Source organism: Haliotis cracherodii, unplaced genomic scaffold, assembly GCF_022045235.1.
Source record: "Haliotis cracherodii isolate W230 unplaced genomic scaffold, xgHalCrac1.p SCAF_1, whole genome shotgun sequence".
NCBI classification, from domain to species: domain Eukaryota; kingdom Metazoa; phylum Mollusca; class Gastropoda; order Lepetellida; family Haliotidae; genus Haliotis; species Haliotis cracherodii.
The window spans coordinates 27170452-27194823 of NW_027266264.1; the positions used below are offsets into that span (position 1 = coordinate 27170452).

General features: G+C 40.5%; 2 protein-coding genes across 3 annotated transcripts; one reads left to right on the forward strand and one right to left on the reverse strand.

The window, feature by feature from the left end:
- Positions 1-269: 269 nt before the first annotated feature.
- On the reverse strand, positions 270-24372 carry LOC139462527 (tubulin epsilon chain-like). Of its 2 annotated transcripts, XM_071244316.1 has the most exons (12): positions 24257-24372; positions 23643-23716; positions 23032-23151; positions 22558-22673; positions 20393-20514; positions 9139-9205; positions 8208-8328; positions 7672-7868; positions 6577-6717; positions 5151-5291; positions 3973-4147; positions 270-2341 (listed from the first exon to the last, which is right to left on the reverse strand). In XM_071244316.1, the coding sequence occupies exons 1-12, from the start codon at positions 24279-24281 to the stop codon at positions 2183-2185; spliced, it is 1458 nt and encodes a 485-aa protein (XP_071100417.1). In that variant the 5' UTR covers positions 24282-24372; the 3' UTR covers positions 270-2182. The 2 variants fall into 2 exon arrangements, with proteins under 2 accessions (XP_071100417.1, XP_071100426.1); XM_071244325.1 differs by lacking the exon at positions 23643-23716 and having other exon boundaries at positions 24257-24313.
- LOC139462523 (tripartite motif-containing protein 2-like) lies at positions 10134-13003 on the forward strand. Its single transcript, XM_071244301.1, has one exon. It carries the CDS (start codon positions 10225-10227, stop codon positions 11629-11631), a length of 1407 nt encoding a protein of 468 aa, XP_071100402.1. The 5' UTR covers positions 10134-10224; the 3' UTR covers positions 11632-13003.

The window sequence follows — 24372 nt, forward strand, 5'->3', positions numbered from 1 at the left end:
CAGTATAGTATGGCTATACGTGGCCCTGTGGACGAGCGCACCTGCAGATGGCGACCATCAGTATTCAAAACAATGTTTCTATTCAGCATGTCCGGGAATCCACGCGAATCTCTTTTAAAGATTCCCGTATAGTAAACGCCCTGCTTGACCTGGCAGTTTCATGGCTGCTTAATACGTCATGAGTTATCTCCCTTGCGTCACAACGAGCAGACACATTCTTGTAACAAAAGTATAAATTTTAATGTCAATTTTACATTTTATCATGTAAACAACAGATAAAAATAAAAATGTGCTTCGTACCAGTGTTTGTATCAAAATACTCTTGACAAGGCATCTAATAACGTTTTGCCCAAGTGTCCAGAAGCAGATTGAACACTAGCTAATACAGACTAAAGACATCAACCTTTCATCAAGAACGCAGGTGAACTTCAAACTGCCTTTGTCTATTACAAAAAATAACACTTGGAATGTTTAAAGTAATAGACAACCTGTGACAACATTAAAAAACTGACTATCTTGAAAAAAGGCAAGGTGTAGTTCAGGCCTTCTTAGACCAAATATCATATTCATATAAACATTTTGTTGGTTCATATGACTGAAAAGCATCTTTTTACATTCTTAAACTTGCAAGTATGTTTACTTTTGACATAATAATGTACCAAAAGCTAAATGAGTGAGAAAGACTAATTATTTTAACTATGTGAGAGTCCTTGACCCAAGCTGAACTTTAACTAGATTTCCAAAGCAAATCTGCTTGGGTCAAAGACTTTGTCATGTTTCAATTTTAGTGAGTGAGTGAGTATGGTTTTACACCGCTTTTAGCAATATTCCAGCAATATCACGGCGGGGGACACCAGAAATGGGCTTTACACATTGTACCCATGTCGGGAATCGAACCCAGGTCTTCCGCGTGACGAGCAAACGATTTAACCACTAGGCTACCCGACCACACCTGTTTCAATTTTAGAACACGATTCCTGAAATCTCCAACATCACCCATTCTAACGCATCTTAGTCTTATCCCCACGTATGTTGTTCTGTGTACAAAACATGCCCGTGTTGAATGGAGTCCTTCTCATTCATGTGAATACATACATCTGATAACATTCTGAAACGTTTTCTCATTCCTCAAACGATGCAGATTTATTGGGTCCAAATGGCCCTTGTCATTTATAATACCATCATACAAGTACTTGATGTCTTCCCAGCTGATAATGTGGTTTCCTGTAACATCATGAAAAAGATGTTCTGAACATGCAAGGAGTAGAAAGGAGGACACGGGGAGGGACTGGTCATTATTTATCATATTAAGGTGTCATGAAATGATGACAGTTCTATTTTTTAAAATTGATCATTATTTAGGGACTGGTGATTTATTATAGGGAGGGGATGTGATGAATGTGACATAAAATTGGGGAGGGGGGCGGGGGGTCACTGGCAAAATATGATACAGTCCTAAGTGCTATTTCACCTCCCCCTAATGAATAACGGGTCCCTTACCATTATAAAGCATGAGTGCACAACCATCCTCCATCATATTGTGACATATCTCCACTTGATTATGATTGACAGCTATTTTTGTCATTTGAATTAAGACTCAAAATGAAGGTATGCAAAAGTGTTCTGGGTATTTATAGCATGGAGACATAATACACTGGATAATCACGAACTGACAGGGAGACTGGAGAGGAACATACTGCCTGGGAGCTGGTGGCTTCGTTCCTAATGCTGGAACCACTGCGGGGGAACATGGACGGAGTCTCAAGGTAGGGTTCTTGGGTGGGGTTGTTCATGTGAGGATCTGCAACCGGGGTTCTGGAGGTGGGGGGTTGTTCATGTGAGGATCTGCAACTGGGGTTCTGGAGGTGGGTGGTTGTTCATGTGAGGATCTGCAACTGGGGTTCTGGGGGTGGGGGGTTGTTCATGTGAGGATCTGCAACCGGAGTTTTTGGTCGGGGTTGTTCATGTGAGGATCTGCAACTGGGGTTCTGGAGGTGGGGGGTTGTTCATGTGAGGATCTGCAACAGGGGTTCTGGAGGTGGGGGGTTGTTCATGTGAGGATCTGCAACTGGGGTTCTGGAGGTGGGGGGTTGTTCATGTGAGGATCTGCAACTGGGGTTCTGGAGGTGGGGGGTTGTTCATGTGAGGATCTGCAACCGGGGTTCTGGAGGTGGGGGGTTGTTCATGTGAGGATCTGCAACCGGGGTTCTGGAGGTGGGGGGTTGTTCATGTGTGTCTCCAGGCTGGAATACTCCGTGATGACTGTGTTGAGAGACTCCAAGCTCTCTGCGAAATCTGTTGTCTCCATCCCGTCAATTTGAGTGTAGTGATGGATGTGGGCCTATACAGGGGAAAACAACTTGAATGAAGAATACAATGTGATTTATATCTATCATAGTCAGAGGAATCACCAGGTATACAATATATATACTTAGTGGTGATTACCTGGCTGGCTACTAGTGAGTGATTACTTGGGTACAAGTGAGTGATGACCTGGCTATTCGATGGTGATTCCTAGCTATTAGATGGTGATTACTTGGCTACTAGTGAATGATTACCTGGCTGGCTACTAGTGAGTGATTACCTGGCTACTAGGCAGTAACTATCTGGCTACTATGTAATGATTACCTGACTAACAGTGAGTGATTACCTGACTACTAGATGGTAATTACCTGGCTACTAGTGAGTGATTACCTGGCTACTAGTGAGTGATAACCTGGCTACTAGTGAGTGATTACCTGGCTACTAGTGAGTGATTACCTGGCTACTAGTGAGTGATTTCCTGGCTGGCTACTAGTGAGTGATTTCCTGGCTGGCTACTAGTGAGGGATTACCTGGTTACTAGTGAGTGATTACCTGGCTACTAGTGAGTGAGTACCTGGCTACTAGGTGATGATTACCTGGCTACTAGGTGATGATTACCTGGCTATTAGATGGTGATTCCTAGCTATTAGATGGCGATTCCTAGCTAGCTATTAGATGGTGATTCCTAGCTATTAGATGGTGATTACTTGGCTACTAGTGAGTGATTACCTAGCTATTAGATGGTGATTACCTGGCTACTAGTGAGTGATTACCTAGCTATTAGATGGTGATTACCAGGCTACTAGTGAGTGATTGCCTGGCTACTAGTGAGTGAGTACCTGGCTACTAGGTGATGATTACCTGGCTACTAGGTGATGATTACCTGGCTATTAGATGGTGATTCCTAGCTATTAGATGGCGATTCCTAGCTAGCTATTAGATGGTGATTACCTAGCTATTAGATGGTGATTACCTGGCTACTAGTGAGTGATTACCTAGCTATTAGATGGTGATTACCAGGCTACTAGTGAGTGATTGCCTGGCTATTAGATGGTAAATACCTGGCTACTAGTGAGTGATTACCTGGCTACTAGTGAGTGATTACCTGGCTACTAGTGAGTGATAACCTGGCTACAAGTGCGTGATTTCCTGGCTGGCTACTAGTGAGGGATTACATAGCTATTAGATGGTGATTACCTGGCTACTAGTGAGTGATTACCTGGCTATTAGATGGTAATTACCTGGCTACTAGTGAGTGATTACCTGGCTACTAGTGAGTGATTACCTGGCTACTAGTGAATGATAACCTGGCTACTAGTGAGGGATTACCTGGTTACTAGTGAGTGATTACCTGGCTACTAGTGAGTGATTACCTGGCTACTAGGTGATGATTACCTGGCTATTAGATGGTGATTCCTAGCTATTAGATGGTGATTCCTAGCTAGCTATTAGATGGTGATTACCTGGCTACTAGTGAGTGATTACCTGGCTATTAGATGGTGATTCCTAGCTAGCTATTAGATGGTGATTACCTGGCTACTAGTGAGTGATTACCTGGCTATTAGATGGTGATTACATGGCTACTAGACAGTGACTATTAGCTAGTCATAACCTGGCTTCTCGGTGGTGATTCTATGTGAGTAGGTGAGACACTGTGACGGAACTCACCTTCCGCTTGTAGAGTTTGACAAATCTGTCCTTGAGGTCGGAGAATGTGTGTCGGACACAGGTGTTGTTGGCCAGGGTGAGGAGAGAGTAGGGTTGTCCCACTGGCGGCACGGAGCACAGACCCGTCTTCCAGCCCTCCTGGTTCCAGTGGATGAACTTGAGGTTCGGCTTCAGTCTGTCATATGTACACACAGTCAGTGAGCTTTAACCTTTGTATTACTATGACAAAGCTGTCTAGAATATTTCAGTCAATACCTGTAACAGTATTTCAGTTACCATGGTTACATCATCATCTCTGGACATAGCAAACAGACAATTATTGTTATATTGAGTATTTTTTCAAAACTTGCATTCTTATAGATCTACTATCTCTCTAAATGGTTAATGTCTGGTAAAAAACGGGTTACTTTCCTGTACCCTGTGGACCTGAACAATTTAAAAGTTAACTCACATTGTGCACATGTTAAGAGGACAGGCTAAACAACCCTCCCAAGACATACAAACATTAAAAGCAGTAAACTGTCAGTGATATCAAAAACAAATTATAGAAGGAATAACAGAGGAACTTCAGACATTACAAACTGAATTTAAAGTCATTTGTATGTAAATGTGACAATAATTCTGGTAGTCGAAATTTCATGACATCCAACTTCTAACTGAGGAATCAACTGGTTGCAGAGTTGATGACTATGTCATGTATATTGACATTTAACCCAGCAGTATACGAAAGACCCTGGGAGACAGTCACACATTAGCCACATGTACCTGGGAGACAGTCACACATTAGCTTTAAGTACCTGGGAGGGAGTCACACATTAGCCACAAGTACCTGGGGGACAGTCACACATTAGCCACATGTACCTGGGAGACAGTCACACTTTAGCCACAAGTACCTGGGAGACAGTCACATATTAGCCACAAGTACCTGGGAGACAGTCACATTAGCCACAAGTACCTGGGAGACAGCCACACATTAGCTTTATGTACCTGGGAGACAGTCACACATTAGTCACCTGTACCTGGAACACAGTCACACATTAGCCATAAGTACCTGGAACACAGTCACACATTAGCAAAAGATACCTCGACAACAGTCACAGATTAGCCACAAGTATGTCAGAGACAGTCACAATTTAGCAGCTGGTACCTGGTGAGTGTCACAGATTAAGTACAAGTACCTGTCGATGTTCCTCCTGATGTCGGAGATCTCGGCGTTGCCCCGGACCATCAGGGCACAGGCCAGGTACAGACTGTGCTTGGGATCTGCCCTCAGCAGCTGGTGGTCGCGGGAGAAGGCGTCGGAAAACATCTGGTCCAACCTATTGTGACGACATGCAAGAGTGAGTGTTGAAGCAAGGTAATCTCCAACAGTTAAGGAAAAACTGTGGATTCCGATTTCTTTGGTATGAGACACATCTTCAGGTGGTGGTGGTGGTGGTGGTGGTGGTGGTGATGGAATAGGGTTTAACGTCTCGTCCAAGATTATTGGACTTATATAGTGACGTGCATGTACGTGTGTGTGTTTGTGTGGCTGCTTGTACTAGTCCGGACTGATGCTAGCCCACTGAGATACCATGCCGCAGTTTAACATGAATACCCCACTCAGACACAGTATACTGACTCCGAGCCGACCAGTCCTTGTTTTAGCCCCTTTAGCGCCAGACAGGGTAACAACAAGTACCATCTTTTAACGTCTTTTGGTATGACGTGGTCGGGGATCGAACCCCGGACCTTCCGCTCTCCGGGCGGACGCTCTACCTCTAGACCACGGAGGCGGTCTACATCTTCAGGAAGCAGCTGCCCACTGATGAGGCCAGGGTAGGCTGATCTGGTGACACTTATCTCTGAGCTGGTGTTTTGGGTTGAAGGCCAACATGAACAGTATTTCAGTTCAGTCCCAGGCTGTCACATTGAAGCAGTGTCCAAAATAACTGACTGCCCTCCTGCCTGTGCCTGGCTGTCGGGCTGCATGAAATTTTCCTGCACCTGTCCAACAATCTGACAGATAATTTTAAGACTATGTATGTATTCAGTTTTATTATAACCCCTTGTAGATTCTCAAGTAATTGTTTGCATTATTTCAACTGAATCAAGAGGCAATTTGACTCTTATTTTTTTGTTGGAATTTTTAAATATTTAAATGTCTGAATGGGCGCAGGTTACTTTGAAGATGGGCAGGCAACACTAATGGGTGACCTGCCCGACTGTCTTTTGGGTCTTGAACTTATTTCAAACACTGTATGTGAAGAAAGGCACAGTGACCAAGTGATCACATGGTAACCACTTTGGTGAAACCGCAAGCACAGGGATGGAGCTGACAGACTTATTGAAGTTGTGCAAATCTGGGATTTCAACAAATGTAGTGTCTTAACATCCCAGGTTGAGACATCGGAACAGACTCTGCACAGAAAAATGCAGTGTTAACATCCCAGGTTGAGACATCGGAACAGACTCTGCACAGACAAATGCAGTGTTAACATCCCAGGTTGAGACACTGGAACTGACTCAGCACAGACAAATGCTGTGTGTTAAATGTCTTTGGAAATACCAAACACCCATGTAACCATGGTAACACATGACTTGTGGTATGTGAAGCAGCCTTACCTCCTTGGTGGGAGACTGACATCGGACATGGCGTACAGAGGGGACTGGCTGGACACCAAGTAGTGTAGTTTGGGAAACGGAACCAGATTCATGGTGATCTCATTCAAATCCACGTTCAGAGAGCCCTCAAACCTTGCTGAGCTAAAACCAGACATGAATACTTCACAAGACACAGTCACATAAAAGATGATAGAAAACCTGCTTCAAATATAATATCCTGGCTGTTAAAAAAGCGTCAGTGATTACTGATAGACTTGTGGAATACATGTTATATTCCACAGTTCAACAGTTAGACATTATGAATACTTTTATCACTTGAAAATAATCACGTAAAACAACTTTTGAAAAAGAAATCCCTGGTTATTAATACATGTATAGTAGGGCTGGGATGAGTCCAAATTAACTACTTGGGTACCCACCCCACTATTGCCTGACCCTACCCGGGTATTCACCCCACTATTGCCTGACCCTACCCGGGTATTCACCCCACTATTGCCTGACCCTACCCGTGTACCCACCCCACTATTGCCTGACCCTACCCGGGTACCCACCCCACTATTGCCTGACCCTAGCCGGGTACCCACCCCACTATTGCCTGACCCTACCCGGGTACCCACCCCACTATTACCTGACCCTACCCGGGTACCCACCCCACTATTGCCTGACCCTACCCGGGTACCCACCCCACTATTACCTGACCCTACCCGGTCACCCACTGTAGGTCTCAAGAGATAGGTACAAAATGTCCGATTGGCAAAACGTATTTAGATACATGTATTAAACGATCTTGTTATGCATACACTGGAGTTAACTTAAGTTATATCTTTATTCAACCCTATGAAATGTCAGAAAGAATGGGTGCAATGTCAGAAAGAAATGCAAACATAAGTGACTTATAGAGATCTAGATAACGGGTCCGGGTAGTCCTGTGGGTACCCTGGTCCTACTCGTAGATGTATCATTTTTGTTTTTCATGAGTCAGATTTCTGATATTTGTCATTCATCCTCACCACAAAGACGCTGCATCAAATAATATGTCACAAGCTTTTAGAATGCAGATAATCAAAGGTCACATTGTTCTGCCATCTAACGTACCTCGTCATGTTGAGGAGTAGGTTGGCAACCAGATTGTTCATGCCGTCAAATGGTTTCTCTTCGGCAGGGGAGGTAACTCCTCCCTGACTACTTGTAATGGCACTGCCTGACTTGACTCCAGTGGTAGAGTAGGTTCTCTTCCCCGTCTTCATGGAGGGCACAGCTTGGGAGATCTTGTTGACAATCTCAACTAGAGCCTGTAACAGCACACAAACCTCAGTGAGGTGCCATATATGCTGACTCTCCACAAACACTACAATAGTACATGTTACAAGGAGCAGTGTGGTAGCCTACTGGTTAAAGCACTTGCTTGTCACGCTGAACGCCCGGGTTTGATTCCCCACATGGGTAAAATGTTTGAAACCATAATGGTATCCCTCCTTGATATTACTGGCACATTACTAAAATGTGGCGTAAAACACTATGCAGTCATTCAGAAGGACTGTTTTCACTTACTACAGAAGTGTTACTACAGAAACAAAAAGACCCTACAAATTATTTGTGTGTTTTTCATCACCCTCCCCAAAAATTGTTACCTGATTCTCAACGGGCAGCACGCAGTCCGCATGTTCAGTCAGTTCTCGCATGGCCAGAACACTGTTGTAAGGGGAGGTAATCACGTCATCCTCCACTGAAGGGTACACTGCTGTCACAAATCTACAAACAAATCTCACACAATGGCTTTGTCCAAGTGATCACGAACATGGACATCTGCTGCTCTGTATTTAAAACTATTTTACTTTTTCTGAGATAAATTGAATCATTTTGTTTCACACATTCCTATCTGCCCAAATGAAAAAGGAAGGAGTCTCTGTCCATTCTATTTTGCTTGGCGCACTACCATGGCAAATTCACATTTTACTTTAGAAATATAGAATAGGTCTTCAGCAACCCATGCTTGCCGTAAAAGGTGATTATGCTTGTCGTAAAAGGCGACTCACGGAATCGGAAGGTCAGGCTCGCTGACTTGGTTGATGCATGTCATCAATCCCAATTGCGTGGATCGATGCTCCTGATATCAATCACTGGATTGTCTGGTCCAGACTCGATTATTTACAGACCGCCGTCATATAGAATGAATATTGCTGAGTGCGGCGTTAAACAACAAACCAACCAACTAGTTGCCAGAGAATGGATACATATATCATAAATGCCATACTTTGACTCATTATTTGTATGTATATGTATATGTAGGTATAAGGTTTGATGACATCACAGAATGCTGATCTCATGCGATAAGGTTACAATACACACTTTAATGTAACTGAATGCTGCTTAGAGAAACTGGAAACCGTTACTCCAGACAGGGCATGATTGTGTTTGGAATGTGCCACACCCCAAATCTCATTGTTAAAGGGGGATGGGTTATAAAACTAGGGTGCCTATAATATTGACAATGACAGAAAGCAGGCGGAGCAGCTAGGTGGGCAAGCTGGTGTTTCACATCCTCATTTGTCCGCCGCTCACCTGTAAACGTCAGGATACTCCTCTTCCAGTAAATTCAAGATGGAAGTGCCCACACCAGAACCTGTGCCTGAAACAAAAAGAACGAACAATGAATTGATACTATTTACCAAAAAAACATTATGTAAACTGTGTTTATAGTTTAATATCATAACATGATGCTTTTTTATATATTTATATATATAAATACTTATTTTTGTTGTCTTATTTTGTTGTGGTCGGTTGATTTATTTGGGAACAATTAAACGAGAAACCATTATTATTGTATTCAGGAAGTTTACTTATTTTAAAGTAGAAGAAGATGTTTACCCGTTTTAATACCACAACCTATGTTTCTGAAGTAACTATAAACATTGAAAAAATCTCCATGCTCCTTATGACTTCCAAAAGCTGTACGTTTGCCTTTCGTAACAAGGCTAGCTAGCTATTACCAAGACCGACAAATATATATATATATATATATATATATATATATATATATATATATATAAGTACCCAATCAATTATCATTCTAATCATCGTTATCCTGGATCATGTGGAGTGGATGAGATAAGGCCACATTGTCAGGACCTAAAGCTAAATGAAATCTACGCCTCAGTTGTGCGGCGAGTTCAAGTAATAATGCCATTGGCTCGTGATTACACATCTTGTATTGATATGGTAGATCGAACTGTTTCTGGTTGTGTATAAACGTGATGTAGCTCTACTTATTTAAATTCTTAACAATTTGGAAATGATGCGATGTAATATTTGTTATAAACATCTTAGTGTTTGTGTGACACACGTTCGCTGTTGACAGCAGCTGACTGCTGATCACAACTCAACATCACGCGAGAGTGGGAGGGTCGACTATTTTTAGAAGGGCACGTGTCCAATGACGCCAAAGGCAATACATCTATATTTAGACGGCTCTTCCATAAATATAGTTGCAACGTTCACAATCACACCAGTGTATATTACGTAGTATTGTGGAAAGCTACCCCTACATAACTATTATTATTTGTGCTGAAAGAAAGAAAGAGTCTATGACATTGACTGATATAGTATTTGAAACTGAGAAGAACAAAAGGTGCGGATAGAAATAACGTGATGACCAAGGGGTCGGTTCGTTTGACGGAAGACCGGGAAATACCCAAACATCAGGCGCGAAGCAAGATGTCGTCCATGGGATCAATGTTTCTGCGTTCAAAAATTGAAGCAGATCACTTGACATGTTCGATATGTTTCGCCAATTTCACTCGACCGAAAGCACTACCATGTATCCATACTTTCTGCGAAGACTGCCTGCGTGAGTATGTCGTAAGTCGAGGCTATGAATCTATTGGACGTTTCCCATGCCCAATGTGTCGTAACGACGTGCAGATGCCGGCGGGGGGAGTCCAAGGCTTTCCGGACAATCACCTGGTTACCAGCCTGTCTGATACCGTAGATTCTTCAAAACAGCGCCCCCCTTTGCCCCCTCGACCTTATTTCGACAATGCCAACAATAACTACCCGACGACAACAGGCGGGGTGGATCCAGCGATCCAGATGCCAGAATACCCACCCACACAGTCCAACATCTACCCCCAGCTCCCAAGACTTGAAGATATGCCGAAACCAGAGATGCCTCGACCCAAGCCCATTGCCTGCAGTACTGGACTTATTCAGAGATTCGGGAAATATGGACCTGGGTTGGTTGATTTCCACAAACCAGTTGGACTGGCTGTTGGAAGGAATGGTGAAATTGTTGTGTCTGACCATGGAGGGTACAGAATTCTCATCTTTAACAGTGGGGGAGAGCTTGTGAGGAAGTTCGGCTGTGAGTGTATCATAAATGATGTGTCTGTCACAGCTGAAAACACCATTCTTGTCAGTGTCAAGTCAAAGTCTTCCATCATGAGAAAGTACACAATGGAAGGCCGTCTTCTCGGTGAATATGGCTCCCACTACCGCTATGAAGACGCTCATGGAATTGCGGCAATGTCCACAGGTCATGTTGTAGTGTCCGGTCTCCAGAACAAGTGCGTTTACATCTTCACAGAGCAGTACAAGTTTTCTGACAAGTTCGGCCGTAAGGGATCAGGGGACGAACATTTCCTCACCCCCTACTATGTCGCGACCAACTGCAAGAACAACATCGTGGTGACGGATAGGGAGAACCACTGTGTCCAGGTCTACAACAATGCTGGAAAGTTTAAGTACAGGTTCGGAGGCAAGGGGAGTGACCATGGTCAGCTTCAGAACCCTCTTGGAGTGTGTAGCGACTGTGAAAACAATATCATTGTAGCTGACAGTGGCAACCATCGTGTCGAAATGTTCACATCCAAGGGGAAACACATGGAATGTATTGTGAGGGATACGTTGGACATCGGCCCTGGCGTCACACCTATCCTCGTTGGTGTGACATCGAGGAACAATATTGTGGTTCTCTTGCAAGGTACCCAGTTTGTCGAGGTCAGGATATACATGTGCACGGGTACCTCCATGTCCCAGACGAGGTCCTGTATGAACTAACTGCAGTGTTCGACAAATCTGAGTAAACTTCAGTCAGGACCAGCAGTTTTTAATTCTGGTGGTCCAACTGGCAAGTGTGGCAAGTGGAAAATATAAAACATCAGTCTCCCATGTGTTCTTTACCTTTAGTAGAATGGAGGTCAGACACTGGAGAAATCTTTGTGATATAAAAATGTTAATAAATAGTGATATTGTTTAAAAACATTATTCTGCAATTATCTCGCAAAATTTGCTGGATATGTTTTGTTTGTAACTGTTGGGCGCCTTGGAAATATCAAATTGTGAACTGTCAACTTCATTCAGCTACTGGTGTGCAATACTGCTAGTAGCGAATACATGTAACTTCTCATTATCCCTGTGTATGCCACTGAAGAGACTTCCATCTATTTGCTATGTATCTTATTAGTTATTTACAGTGCTTGGGATGAATTGAACTTGCATAGGTCAACCATATCAAGAGACCAATTTGAAGGAGGCAATTTTCAGGAAAATGACAGAGCTTGGTTTCAGAAATACACTCCCTACAGACCCTTACTGCAATTATTATATGAATGGAGCATCTAAAGCACTGAATAAGATGTAATGTATTACTGGTAATATCAATAGATTTGGTATGATGGCAATATGTTTGACTTTGACCAAGGTAACCTCGTGCCTGTGTCCATTGCTTGTCTGGGCCCACTTGCACAAAGCCATCTTAGCGCTAAGACTATCGTAAGCCTGTGTTAAAGTATGGTTGTTACGATCATCGTAGAGCTAAGATCGCTTTGTGCAAGTGGGCACTGGACCCATCTGATGCTGAGTTTTGCCCATCTGATGCCGATTGATCATAGTACCGCAAAAACAAGTTAAAAGGACGAGCAAAGTATACTACGCAAAAGAAGTTAAAGAACACACATTGTTATGACTATCATGCAACAGAGTAACCATAGTAATGAAAAATTTGGGTGTTCTTTAACTTATTTTGAGTGGCATATTAAGTTGATGAGGTACTATCATGAAGAAAATGCAACATTGTCCAAAGACATCTGTCACATAATAAGGATATCGACAACATGTTCAAGAATGTAGTTGCTGTGTGTATAGATCGCCTGTATCCCATGTTATCCATCCTGATTCTAGTCATTATGTACCTGTACATGAATATTTTCTGAGAAGTCTGATAATATGTTATTCTGTTATATAATTATCCACACAAAGTGAGTGGCATGGAAATCAGTTACAGTTTAACATTGTTTGAAACTGGCACTAGTCCTGTAGTCCTTGCCAAACTGCCCAATAGTTAAGGTATCATAAGGACTAGCAGAAATTTGCCCTTTTAAGGGTTTTGCAATATGTCATCTGGGTTATCTTTATAAGGACTAGTAGACTGAGAATACATTCTACTGCTGCAAAATTAATATATTCTACTAAAAAAAAGTCAATGAAAACCTGTTTCTTTCATATTACTATAGTTAATTTGTCATGCCATGATAGATGAACTATAGTAATATGAAATAATCGGGTGTCCCTTAACTTCTTTTGAGTAGTATATATAGGTTAATGTTAGCATGGTATTAAAATGAAAGGTGGCAAAACCACTGGAAATATTTGATCATCTTAACCTTTAACATCATTACATAGTTATTTGAGTTAATGATACATTAAGTTCATTTCTAGCATTTTAACTGGAAAGTAATTTGTTATCATGGTTACCTTATTCGACGTAATAAGCGCCCCGCTCTAATAAGCCACAGCTTCATGCTCTGCTTTAATCATGTTAATATGAAGACATGGTCTCCCTCTATTTTCTGATATGTTTATTGGAAGAACATGTTCATTGTGATCAGAGAGTGTTGTGCGTTTAATATCACCAAGTACTGCTGCAGTACTAGCTAGCATGGTCAGCAGTGCTAGATGTAGTGCTTCCTTGTATATAATTATATGTACAGCATTCATACAGAATCCAGTGCATAGATGTATTGTACAGATGTATTGTACAGATGTATTGTACAGATATGATGTACAGATGCAGGGATTTATTAGGACTCTAAACTAAGTGCCCTTGGCAGGCAAATTCGAAAAAAAAAGCGTGATATTGTTAAAAATGTGATCTTTTTATTTTCTTATTTTCATAAAATCTGAGGAATTTGGAAATTTTCAATGCAATTTGGGAATTTCTACTATCATTTGCAGCAGACCTAGGTACCAATATCGGCCTCTGAGCAGGTCTAGATAAATCCCTGAGATGTATCTAGTGTGGCAAGTCAGTCCATGGCTAGTGACATTTCCAACAGGCTAGTCAGACATGTTTTTCATATTTTGTGAGAAGTGGACACCATGCATGGGATGACCCAATATGTAGGACATGTGGTTTGCCTTTGTAAGGCAATTTGCGAATGTAGACAGTAGCAGTGATTACAGGTGACAACACCACTGCAATAATTATTACCTGCAATAATTTGAACACTCATTTATGATCGCATTGGGGTCACAACACAGATCCAGCATCCCTGGATGAGAGACATTCTTGAAAAGCAATTATGGGAAATTCACCACACTGTATTCTGCAGATCTCCAGATAAGCTTTTGGTGTTGTGGGTATTTTACCAATGTATTTTAAAATCATTGGGTATCAGTAATTCTATCTGGGTATTCAAATTTCTGTTACTCACTTGCTTTTACACATGTCGGTATTTAAGTTAAATATTTAAAAACACTATTCATCAAGTCCCTGCAAACTGGTGTCGTGTGGTTTCGAGAGCTTTATAGGACTAAAAAATACCACGATACTTCCACAAGAAAGTGTGATGGCAAATGATCATGATGTAACTGTCATCGTGGAGTTTGGCAAGGTTGACGGAATGCCCGGTAATAATTTCAAAATAAGTTGCTGATTTGCTAATTGAATACGCAGGGTTACTCCACAATATTTTGATGATATGCACAAGTTTCATTTTTGTAGCGTATCTGTAATGTTCTGTAATGTTCGTTGCGTATTTGATATGCTTGGATTTTATTTTACTGCGTATTTCTGCATGTCTGATGCGTATTTTACTCAGATACGCAGCTTATCTGGAGCTCTGATTCTGTGAATACCAAGAACAGGGTTGGTACATGTGACACATGTCTCTGACAGATTGTGTATCTATGGCTCTTTAAGCTGAGTTTGTATGCTTATATCACCATTCCATCCCTCTGCCAGTGCCTCATAAACTGTACCTATTCCAATATCTATATTTACTGATAACTGATTTATAGTGTCATGAAGTGCATATATATTTTTTTATTGTTATTTTTTGAATGATGATAACGGCATATGATCCATGATTATATGATTATTAGACTTAGATTTATTTTTGTGTTTATCCCTGATATATTTATATCGAGTTCTCTGAAAGTTGAGCAACACGTTCTACTCTGCAAGCTGCAAACACCTTGGCATTGACCGTTGATGGACATTATTTCTAACAAGTTCTTAGTCTGCACGTTTTGATGCGGGCACTAGTCCACTTGTAAAACTATGGAATGACTCATTTGCTCTCCAACATGGACTAGTTAAGAACCAGTTCCCATAAGAGCTGTGGACTAGTCATCCTACGGTTTTAACTTAACACTAGCCTGCAGGCTAGTACAAATTTCCCAATTGTTTTAATATTACAAGGGCATTTTATGTTTACCTGGGCTCGGAAAACCTTTGAGTTTAGTGCTAAAGATTCCTCTATTATCCAGTGCATTATATCTCCACACTACCATGATATACAATGATATACATGATATATGATGTAGAAAGCTTCGACTGCTGATGAGGATGGTTAGAAGGCAAAGAAGATAATACTTGTAATACTGGTAACCCAGGAAACCAATTATTCCCCTTGTGCTATTCTATCCCATCTGCAGCTTATCTTTTATATACCTGTTCAGGGAGCCGACCATGGAACACAAGTATTATTTATGTTGACCTTGCTCTTCATCTACTCCAGTATTACAAATAGCACTTGACAATGCACAATTAAAACCATATTACAGCGTTCCCGTTTACCGGTAATTACCAGTTTTTTACTGGTACAATTAGGCTTGGACCGGTAATTAATTTGCCTGCCAGTCCCTGCGGACCGGCAAATGAAGTACCTTATAAATCTTTGTTGAACAAAACATTGGTGATATTCATATAAGTACATTTTTAAAACAAAGTCAACTTGTCTGTTACCATAAGGGTTTCCCCTGGTCTATTTCTAGGTTAAATATCCATTTGTCGCAACTTCGTCTTGAAATATTAAAAAAAAAAGAGAGAGAAATTGTGACTGAAGTTTGTGTGAATGACATAGCTAAGTTACTTCAGTTACTGGTAATTTTTAGAGTTGCCTGTCCTCAAGGACTGGCAGTTTCAAAAGCCAGCGGGAACACTATTCATTCATGCACCATTCAGATCATCTGTATCACAAGCTATAGATAGGATCGTAAGACAATCCTAATTAACCTATTGCAGATTTTTTGCGTTGGGTTTGTGAGTGCAATTTGTTTACAAATATCTTTGTTGTTTGGTTGTTCTGATTTGTTGTCTCAGCTTGTCGAGGGACCCGTGGTTCTCAGATAGAGCTCTTGTCAGTTGGAATTAGTAGATTTTCACATATATCCTTCTTTAGGTGATTAATTGAACCGTATCCATCTTGAAAACAAACAGATGTACAATACACAAGCAAGAAATAGATAAATGCTCTTATATGAATTTGGTTTCAAACAAAAGCCGTGGAGAATGCTGACATCACAATACCAATGTATGTTGATATCCTTTTCAATGAAATTTAATCAATGTTTAGTGATGTAAATATATCTATTCTTATCAATGTGTTTTTTATTGGCAGCACTTGCTTTTTTTGTGATGGTGTTTTTGTGTATATTTGATTTACTGCTTTCTTATTACAAGTTAATTTATTAAGTTGCTTTGTGTATATTGTGTGTAATCACATGTACAAGTTAATGATATGTATTCGGTACTTCATTCCATATCATACGTGCTGTATCTGTATATTGTACCACTCTTCTGTGTTATAACATACTCATCTTCCTGAGGCAATTATTTACTGACTGTAAATGTCCAGTTTCCACCCTTGCAGAACTAGGCTAGAATTATGGAGTTATATTTTGGCTGGACAAACACGTATGTGGACAAAAGCATGAGTACCGACAACTTACCATCTACAGATATTTTCCAAATCTGTTCATGTTTTTAATCAAGGTGCTCACAAGAATTGATGCATTTTGCGAAGTAAGACTCTTTTTGTCACAATATAGATACTGATTATCGATCAGAATGTCTTCACTGGGCAACGCCATTTCATTTGAAGCAGATGCAAGTAATTTAACAGGTGGAATCTGATTGGTTAATAGGAGGGACATAGAAGGGGCATAACTCATAATAGCCACTGGTGGTGCTATAATGAGCCCAGAAATTCCAGCATAGTTCCAGCAAAGGTGGAAACTGGACTTTTAATTAAGTATAGTTCAGTCAACTCCCTTGCCTCAGGAAGACATACTGTAACATACTGACAGTGTACACCTTGAGACATCCACTTGGTGGTCTGTTAGTTGTACATATACCATACAAACTACTAACCTGTTATTTACCGGTACAAGAGAGAACTTTTGATCTGTCTCACAATCTATATCTTCATCTTCAGCAATATTACCTATGTTGTGCATGTAGGCAAGTAGGCATGAATATTTTGAAAATTAGACCAGTAACCATGGCAACTTCTAAAGCTTGGTCACTTGTTCGATTTCATCTCCAACTTTGTATCCAAGCTATGACCATGATATAAAACACAAAGTCATTGACAGGGCCCTAGTCTGCTAGTTGTACAACTAGAGCATGAAGACGAGTATTGAGGACTAGTAGTTATATTGAACAGAAGTTGTAGTGCAATATATATTGTGGCCTGGTGGAATTTTCGTTATAGTGTCGACCCCTAATTGCAGATCCGTCACTCATTCGAACATTACTAGATGTCTGCTCCAAGTCATCCACCACCCACTTTATCATGGATCTTGGGCAATTGGAATATGAAAACAAGAGAAATATATATTTTAGGACTGTGTAAAACTGCAAGTTTCACAGCACAGTTTAGGATATTTATGTAACATAGCTACATATTGAGATTACTGGACTAATGGATGTCCTCCCCTGGATGACACAAGAATCATTACAGACTGTGTTGTGAATACTGTACTTGCTACTGGTATCGGATTTCCAAGACATCATGTTATTGTTGACATTGTTATAACAGAAGACATTCTGTGACTTGTTTCCCACAACTCAATATGTTCCTATGGCAACCTTAATTTGGGAAATCTTTCAATAAAATGTCCTGTACTTTGTGTTGGAGGGTCTTTCATTCCCTGTTTTCCCCACATTACAGTCAAGGCTGTCAGCCATGTAACACCAAATGTCTACACAAGGCCTTCATATAGACAACCCTGGTGAAAGTATCAACTGTACATGTCTACATATCTCCTGCAAACTGCAGGGTTTCAGACTGGTTGGTTGGTTTGTTTGTTGTTTTATGCCGCACTCAGCAATATTCCAGCTATATGACGTCGGTCGGTAAATAATCAAGTCTGGACCAGACAATCCAGTGATTGATATCATGAGCATCGATCCACGCAATTGGGAACGATGACATGCATCAACCAAGTCAGCGAGCCTGACCACCCATCCCGTTAGTCGCCTTTTACAACAAGCAAAGTCACCTTTTACAGCATGGATGGGTTGCTGAAGACCTATTCAACCCCGAATCTTCACTGGTCTTTCAGACTGGTTCATTTCTTGGACATTGACTGATTGCTATCCAAAATGTCCTGGAGATATTTTTCAATTATGGTGATGGCTTAGAAAAGTCCTATGACAGTTTGCTAAAATCAGGAACATGTCCTTATGACTCTCTAGCAGGATATCTGAAACTGTGACACTCGGACATTACCAATGTAATTGTATAAGTTTTAGATTATTCATATTATTCATAATGACCTACGCTTCAGAGGATGAGCACTGTGTATCAATCAGCTTAATTAAAACCTAAGAATGTTTGGACAATTGAGATGTAGCTAATTCGTTCATATATTTTTTAACTGTTTTATTTGTGTGTTGTAACAAATTTGTTGGAATTTCTCGTGATATTAGTTTTGATATTCAATAAAAACAATTTTTGAATTATCAAATTGTCTTGTCTTTGTAAATTGGTTACAGAGCACTGCCATAATTGCAAAGGAAAGCGAGCAATGACATTCTCACAATGATTGTGAACATTTATTGCATTCTAGGAATCTACTAACGCAAAGGGGGGCACAGGTGGCCCAGTCGTCTAAGGTGCATGATTTGCTGTGCAGAGTTGCGTCCTTTGGGCGCGCCAGAAACCTATGATTGTGGGTTCGAATAGCGGTTTGCCCGATTATGTTTCTAGGTTTGTCAGCACCATGCCCGTGCTCGTGGGTTTCACCGAAGTGGTAAACGTCTGAGACCTGCATCACTTCGGGCTTTCCTCCTACACTAAGCTGACATGCCGTGATATGACTGGAATACTGTTAAAAGCGGCGTAAAACCCAACTCAATCACTACTAACACAGCAAAACAGCTGTGTCCACATTCAGCAATAATTGACAACACACTAAAAGAGAAAATGCAATGGTTATAGAAGACAGGAGTACCCTTTTTTCGAACACCCATCCGTAAAATTAAAATTAGGGGGATATTATTAGAATATTATTTTGATGAAAAAACAGAGTTTAAAGATAAATTATGCGGTTTATATACGACAGATATATTTTTCCAGAATTTAATTGCCCATAATTAAGGGTGCACATAACACACGAGTACGTATTATACACGAAAAAATAAGTCTTGTGTACATTGATCAACTAGAAGGGGTGCTAATTGGGATTGTTCACGAGCCAATATATTAGCAAATATAGTGTGCACATTCCGGTAAAATGCTCTAACAATGTTATTACTTGACAAACATTCTTACTTTGTGAAGAGGTTTCAAACTTTCAAAGTTTTAATGCTGGGCTGCAAGAATACTACATTGATGACTACACCATACAATTCATTCATGGAAACCCTGCTAGCTTGTTTGTTTTTAACACCGCACTCAGCAATATTTCGGTCTGTAAATAATCGAATCTGGACCAGACAATCCAGTGACTGACATCATGAGCTTTGATCCACACAATTGGGATTGATGACATGCATCAACCAAATCAGTGAGCCAGACCACTCGATCCCGTTAGTAGCCTAGCATAGTCACCTTTTACGGCAAGCATTGGTTGCTGAAGACCTAATCTAACCCGGATCTTCACAGGTTACTCTGCTAAAGTACCAACCATTCAGGTGTTAGTAAAGAGGTGATGTCATTTGAGTGCAGCGAAAGTTTGCAGATCCGCAATTGAGGTCACACATTTTGTTGATTCCCAATTGGTATACAGCTGGATGTTATTGTTTAAGACATTGCCTGGTACAAACAAAGTTACGTTCTGATTTATTTATCCTAACTTCGCCTGAACTGTTTGAAAACAGGGTATACGAGGACACTTAAAAGACATGTTTTATATCATTCTACCGGTACTTTCTTGTTTGAAAGCTTGCATCAGTTGTCTGCTCTGTAAATGGTCCTTATTTATCTGCTGTCTAAGTTATCCACTGTCTGCACTACAATTAATGATACTGTGCCAGTGAAACGCATGAGAATCAAACCCAGTCTGCCCCGACATGGCATGTGCTACTCACCGCCTCCCATTGAGTGCAGGACAAAGAAGCACTGGAGACAGTCACAGTATTCAGCAGCACGGCGGATTGTCTCGCTAAGTTGTTCCCGATACTGCACACCATACATCTTATGGCCAACTGCCCTGAAACGAAATCAGATTTAGTTGAAATTTTACTTTTCTCTCGAGTTGAAAGAGACATTAAAGCACTCATGGAAATGAAAAAAACCCTGTTTTTCTCAATTTAAAAATCGACACAAAGTGTTACGTAGCTGTAAATACGAAATAACAAAACAACTCGAAAAGTACTAGTCTGGATTTGCTAGATTGATATCAGTGAACAATACAAAATGTACTTTACAGGAGGTAATTTGTCGGCACTTTCAACATTCAAAAATAAAACTAAGTCCAAATTGACATAGCAGAAACAGACTATAGGCATTACGCACCTGTTCTCACCTGTCGTCAAGGTGTCATAGGTCACCTTGATCTACTTACACCAGTTTATGCCCTGTTTCACAATAGTCTGTTTTATTCACATTTTTACACACTTTTACGTGTAAAAAGGCATAAAAACATTTGATACGCTGTCTTTGTGCCACGGCCCAATTAGTACTAATTGAGTTGTTTGAATATTTACATATTTTGTATATCAACTGCAATAATTTAAGATCTGAGGTCGAAAAAACAGTTTTTTTTCATTTCCGTGAGTACTTTAGTGCTTTTAATTGGATGTTCTTTCTATTTTACCAGGTATATCATTATTTGGTTGTCAAACATCAGAAGATTGGTTAAATTTATAAAGATGATAGTCCACAAAAATAATCAAAAATAATAAACACCCCTCCGCTCAAGCATCAGTGGATTTATATCTAAACAAAATGTCCTCTGTCAGGTTTACAGGAGAATCGTCACCTTAATCCAACCTTATATTAATCCACTCACACACCAAATAGCACCGCTTATTAGCGCTGAGTAGAGTACTTCAGCTAAAACAATACGTGCGAGCTGGCTCGTGTCGGCCTTTGATGCAGTCGCAAAGAGCAAAGACACCGTGTTGGGTGGCATCTGTCTGGACTTGCAGTGATGACATGAGTGAGTAGAACACTTGTCTTGACCCCAGCATTCACAATTCACAGGATGTAATTAGAGTTTGAATGACATTGTTATATACTTGTAACAAGTGCTGCTCAATAAACAGTGATGTGGAACACATAGTTGTTTGTTTTCAGCGGATGTCTAAGTTAGTATTTCTGCTATCCAAAATGTCTTATTGTTGATATAAATGCGATGTTTAATAATGTGCACAAAGACCACTCGCATTTTTCTCATTTAATTCATGCTCGCGTGAATATCAAGATTTACGGTATTTACTGAACCCTAACCCTAAAACATGAAATTAAATTTGCTATATGCAAACTTATTTCATCGACAGAAAAAGAAGCAGAGGCTTTCTGATCATAATCAATCTTGTATCACGTAACCATGGTAACAGTAGGAACCATTTTCCACATCAACAGTGTTTAAACTGCCTGCTTGCCCAACAGTCTGAGACAGATTGTTTTTGTTTTGGATGCGCAACTCTTAAAACAGGCACGTCTGATGGTCAAGCTGATTCATTTTTAATATAAAAGAGTAAGAACTGATATTGACAGTGGATTTAAATAATGATCCGATGGTTAACATATCGTAGGCTACTTGCAATAATTATTCCACACTGATAACGATGCATGATCAGCTGGTGATACTTGACAGCGTTATTGACATTAGCTATTATTGTTCAGTCTGGTGTAAAACAATCTGCACTTGCAAGTTATTAGGCTTGCCAGTCCAGCTATCTGGGTGGAATTAAAGTTTTTGTTTGTTTGTTTGTTATTTAACGCTGCACTCAGCAATATTCCAGCTATATGACGGCGGTCTGTAAATAATCGAGTCTGGAACAGACAATCCAGTGACTGATATCATGAGCATCGATTCACGCAGTTGGGATCGATGACATGCATCAACAAGTCGGCCAGCCTGACCATCCAATCCTGTTAGTCGCCTCTTACGACAAGCATAGTCGCCTTAAACGACAAGCATTGGTTGCTGAAGAGCTATTCTACCCCGGATCTTCACCGGTAGGAATTTAAGTGAATTGTTAAACAATGGTCCTAATCTTACTTGTGAGCATCTCATGTTACATACCAGTTATTGCCACATCCTGACACATCAGTAATGAGCTGCTGGTAGTCAAACACTTCACGGAGCGGCCCCTTTGTCAACTCACTGACCACGCCCTCCTCCATGTCCACCAGCACAGCCTGTTGTAACCATGGCAACAACAAACATGTTGGTCACTTAACTCTTGCCTTGACCTCAACTCTAGTGGTAATCTGATAAGCTGGAACTGGACTTTCCGATAAATAATAACAGCAGAGTTATAGGTTAATCATGTCTTCGAAATGAAACGTGAAAGCTTAAATGCTTAACAAAAGTATTAAAAATTAATGTTTTATAGTTTTCAGGACATGAAAATATAATGGTTTGACCGTAATGTAAGATTCTGTGACATATTCAAGATAATTTTGATATTACCTTCACAGGGCGTTATCTAAAATTTGGTAAACATACGGGTAATTACCCCAGTAATAGCTGAAGCAAGGAGACTAAAACATATACCCTTGCTTTGAGGGATCTAATCTTCCCCTTGCCATCCCCCACTGGGATGTCAGATGTGTCGTCATAACGGCTATCAACGTTCCGGAAGAAGCTGCTAAGTGGCTCATCGTACATTCCGGTCTGAAAATTAAGGAAAGCTGGTCAGTATAGCCAAAGAAATCCCACATGTATTGACTGGTCAGTGTATAACCATGGAAATTACACATGTTTTCACACATAGACATTGTTAGACATCATGGAGGGTCCCCCTTAATAAAAAAAGCTGCAATGTTAGAAGAGTCAAATGTAAAATCATTTGTGTTTAGTTAAAACAGTTACCAAACTGTCCAGTCATCACATCTCTTATTGATGAGACACATGTGGAGGACTGGAGATGGAGGTATCTCTTAATTAATTTCATTACATCACATTAATAATGTTGACATTTTTTCTTCATACATCATGTACATTGTTAAATTAATTTAAATGAAATATTATTGAAATGTTTTTTTTGTTGAAAATTTGATCTGTTCTGACAAGTATCCTTTTAAAGTTTATAAGGAATCATTGACATGAGGAGAATGAGCCTGTATTCATATCAATCTGAAATCCTGTAATTCAACATGTTCCACCTTGTTCACTGCTGCATGCTCTCGTAAAGCCAGGTCCCAGAAACGGCATCCAATTTGATTCCCACATTGCCCAACTGGAATGAAGAGTAGCATTCCTGGTAACTACAAGCAGGTACATGTATACAGTGTATCAAGTAGATCTAGTACAGCAAAATTAACACATGTATACCATGGTATACAATTGTCTTTTGGGGCAGGAGTGTGATCATAGAACTGGGGCATGACTTTCGCCCCCCTGTCAGTGTCATCTTAAGTGCAATATTCTTCAATGAACATGTCAATCAAACATGTTAAATAACAATTGTCTTGAGCAACTGAGTGTGACAAGAGACTGGGAAATCTGGAAGAACAATGTATGATCATGTTTGGTGGGTGCTTGCTGAAATTAACTTTGGTATTACAAAGAGGTAAAAGAGTGGTACACCCTGTGAGGTGTTGCTGGCTGAAATGTCTGTAAGAAATGCTTCCCAAGCAAAGCAGATATCTAATCATAGTGCACTACTGATAGTATTAGTAGGCATGTGCAGTTGGTGATAGTATTTGATACTCGAGTTCAAGTTCTTTTGAGACTGACTCATCGACATAGTTAATTGGAATACAGAAACAAATTCTACCTTGAATAACTATCGACTGTGTCATTCTGAGATAAATCGATTTGCGACAACATCAGTTGTTTGCAGAGTAAATCGGAAAATATCAACTGCAAACTTCACGTGTTTTGTTTACGACG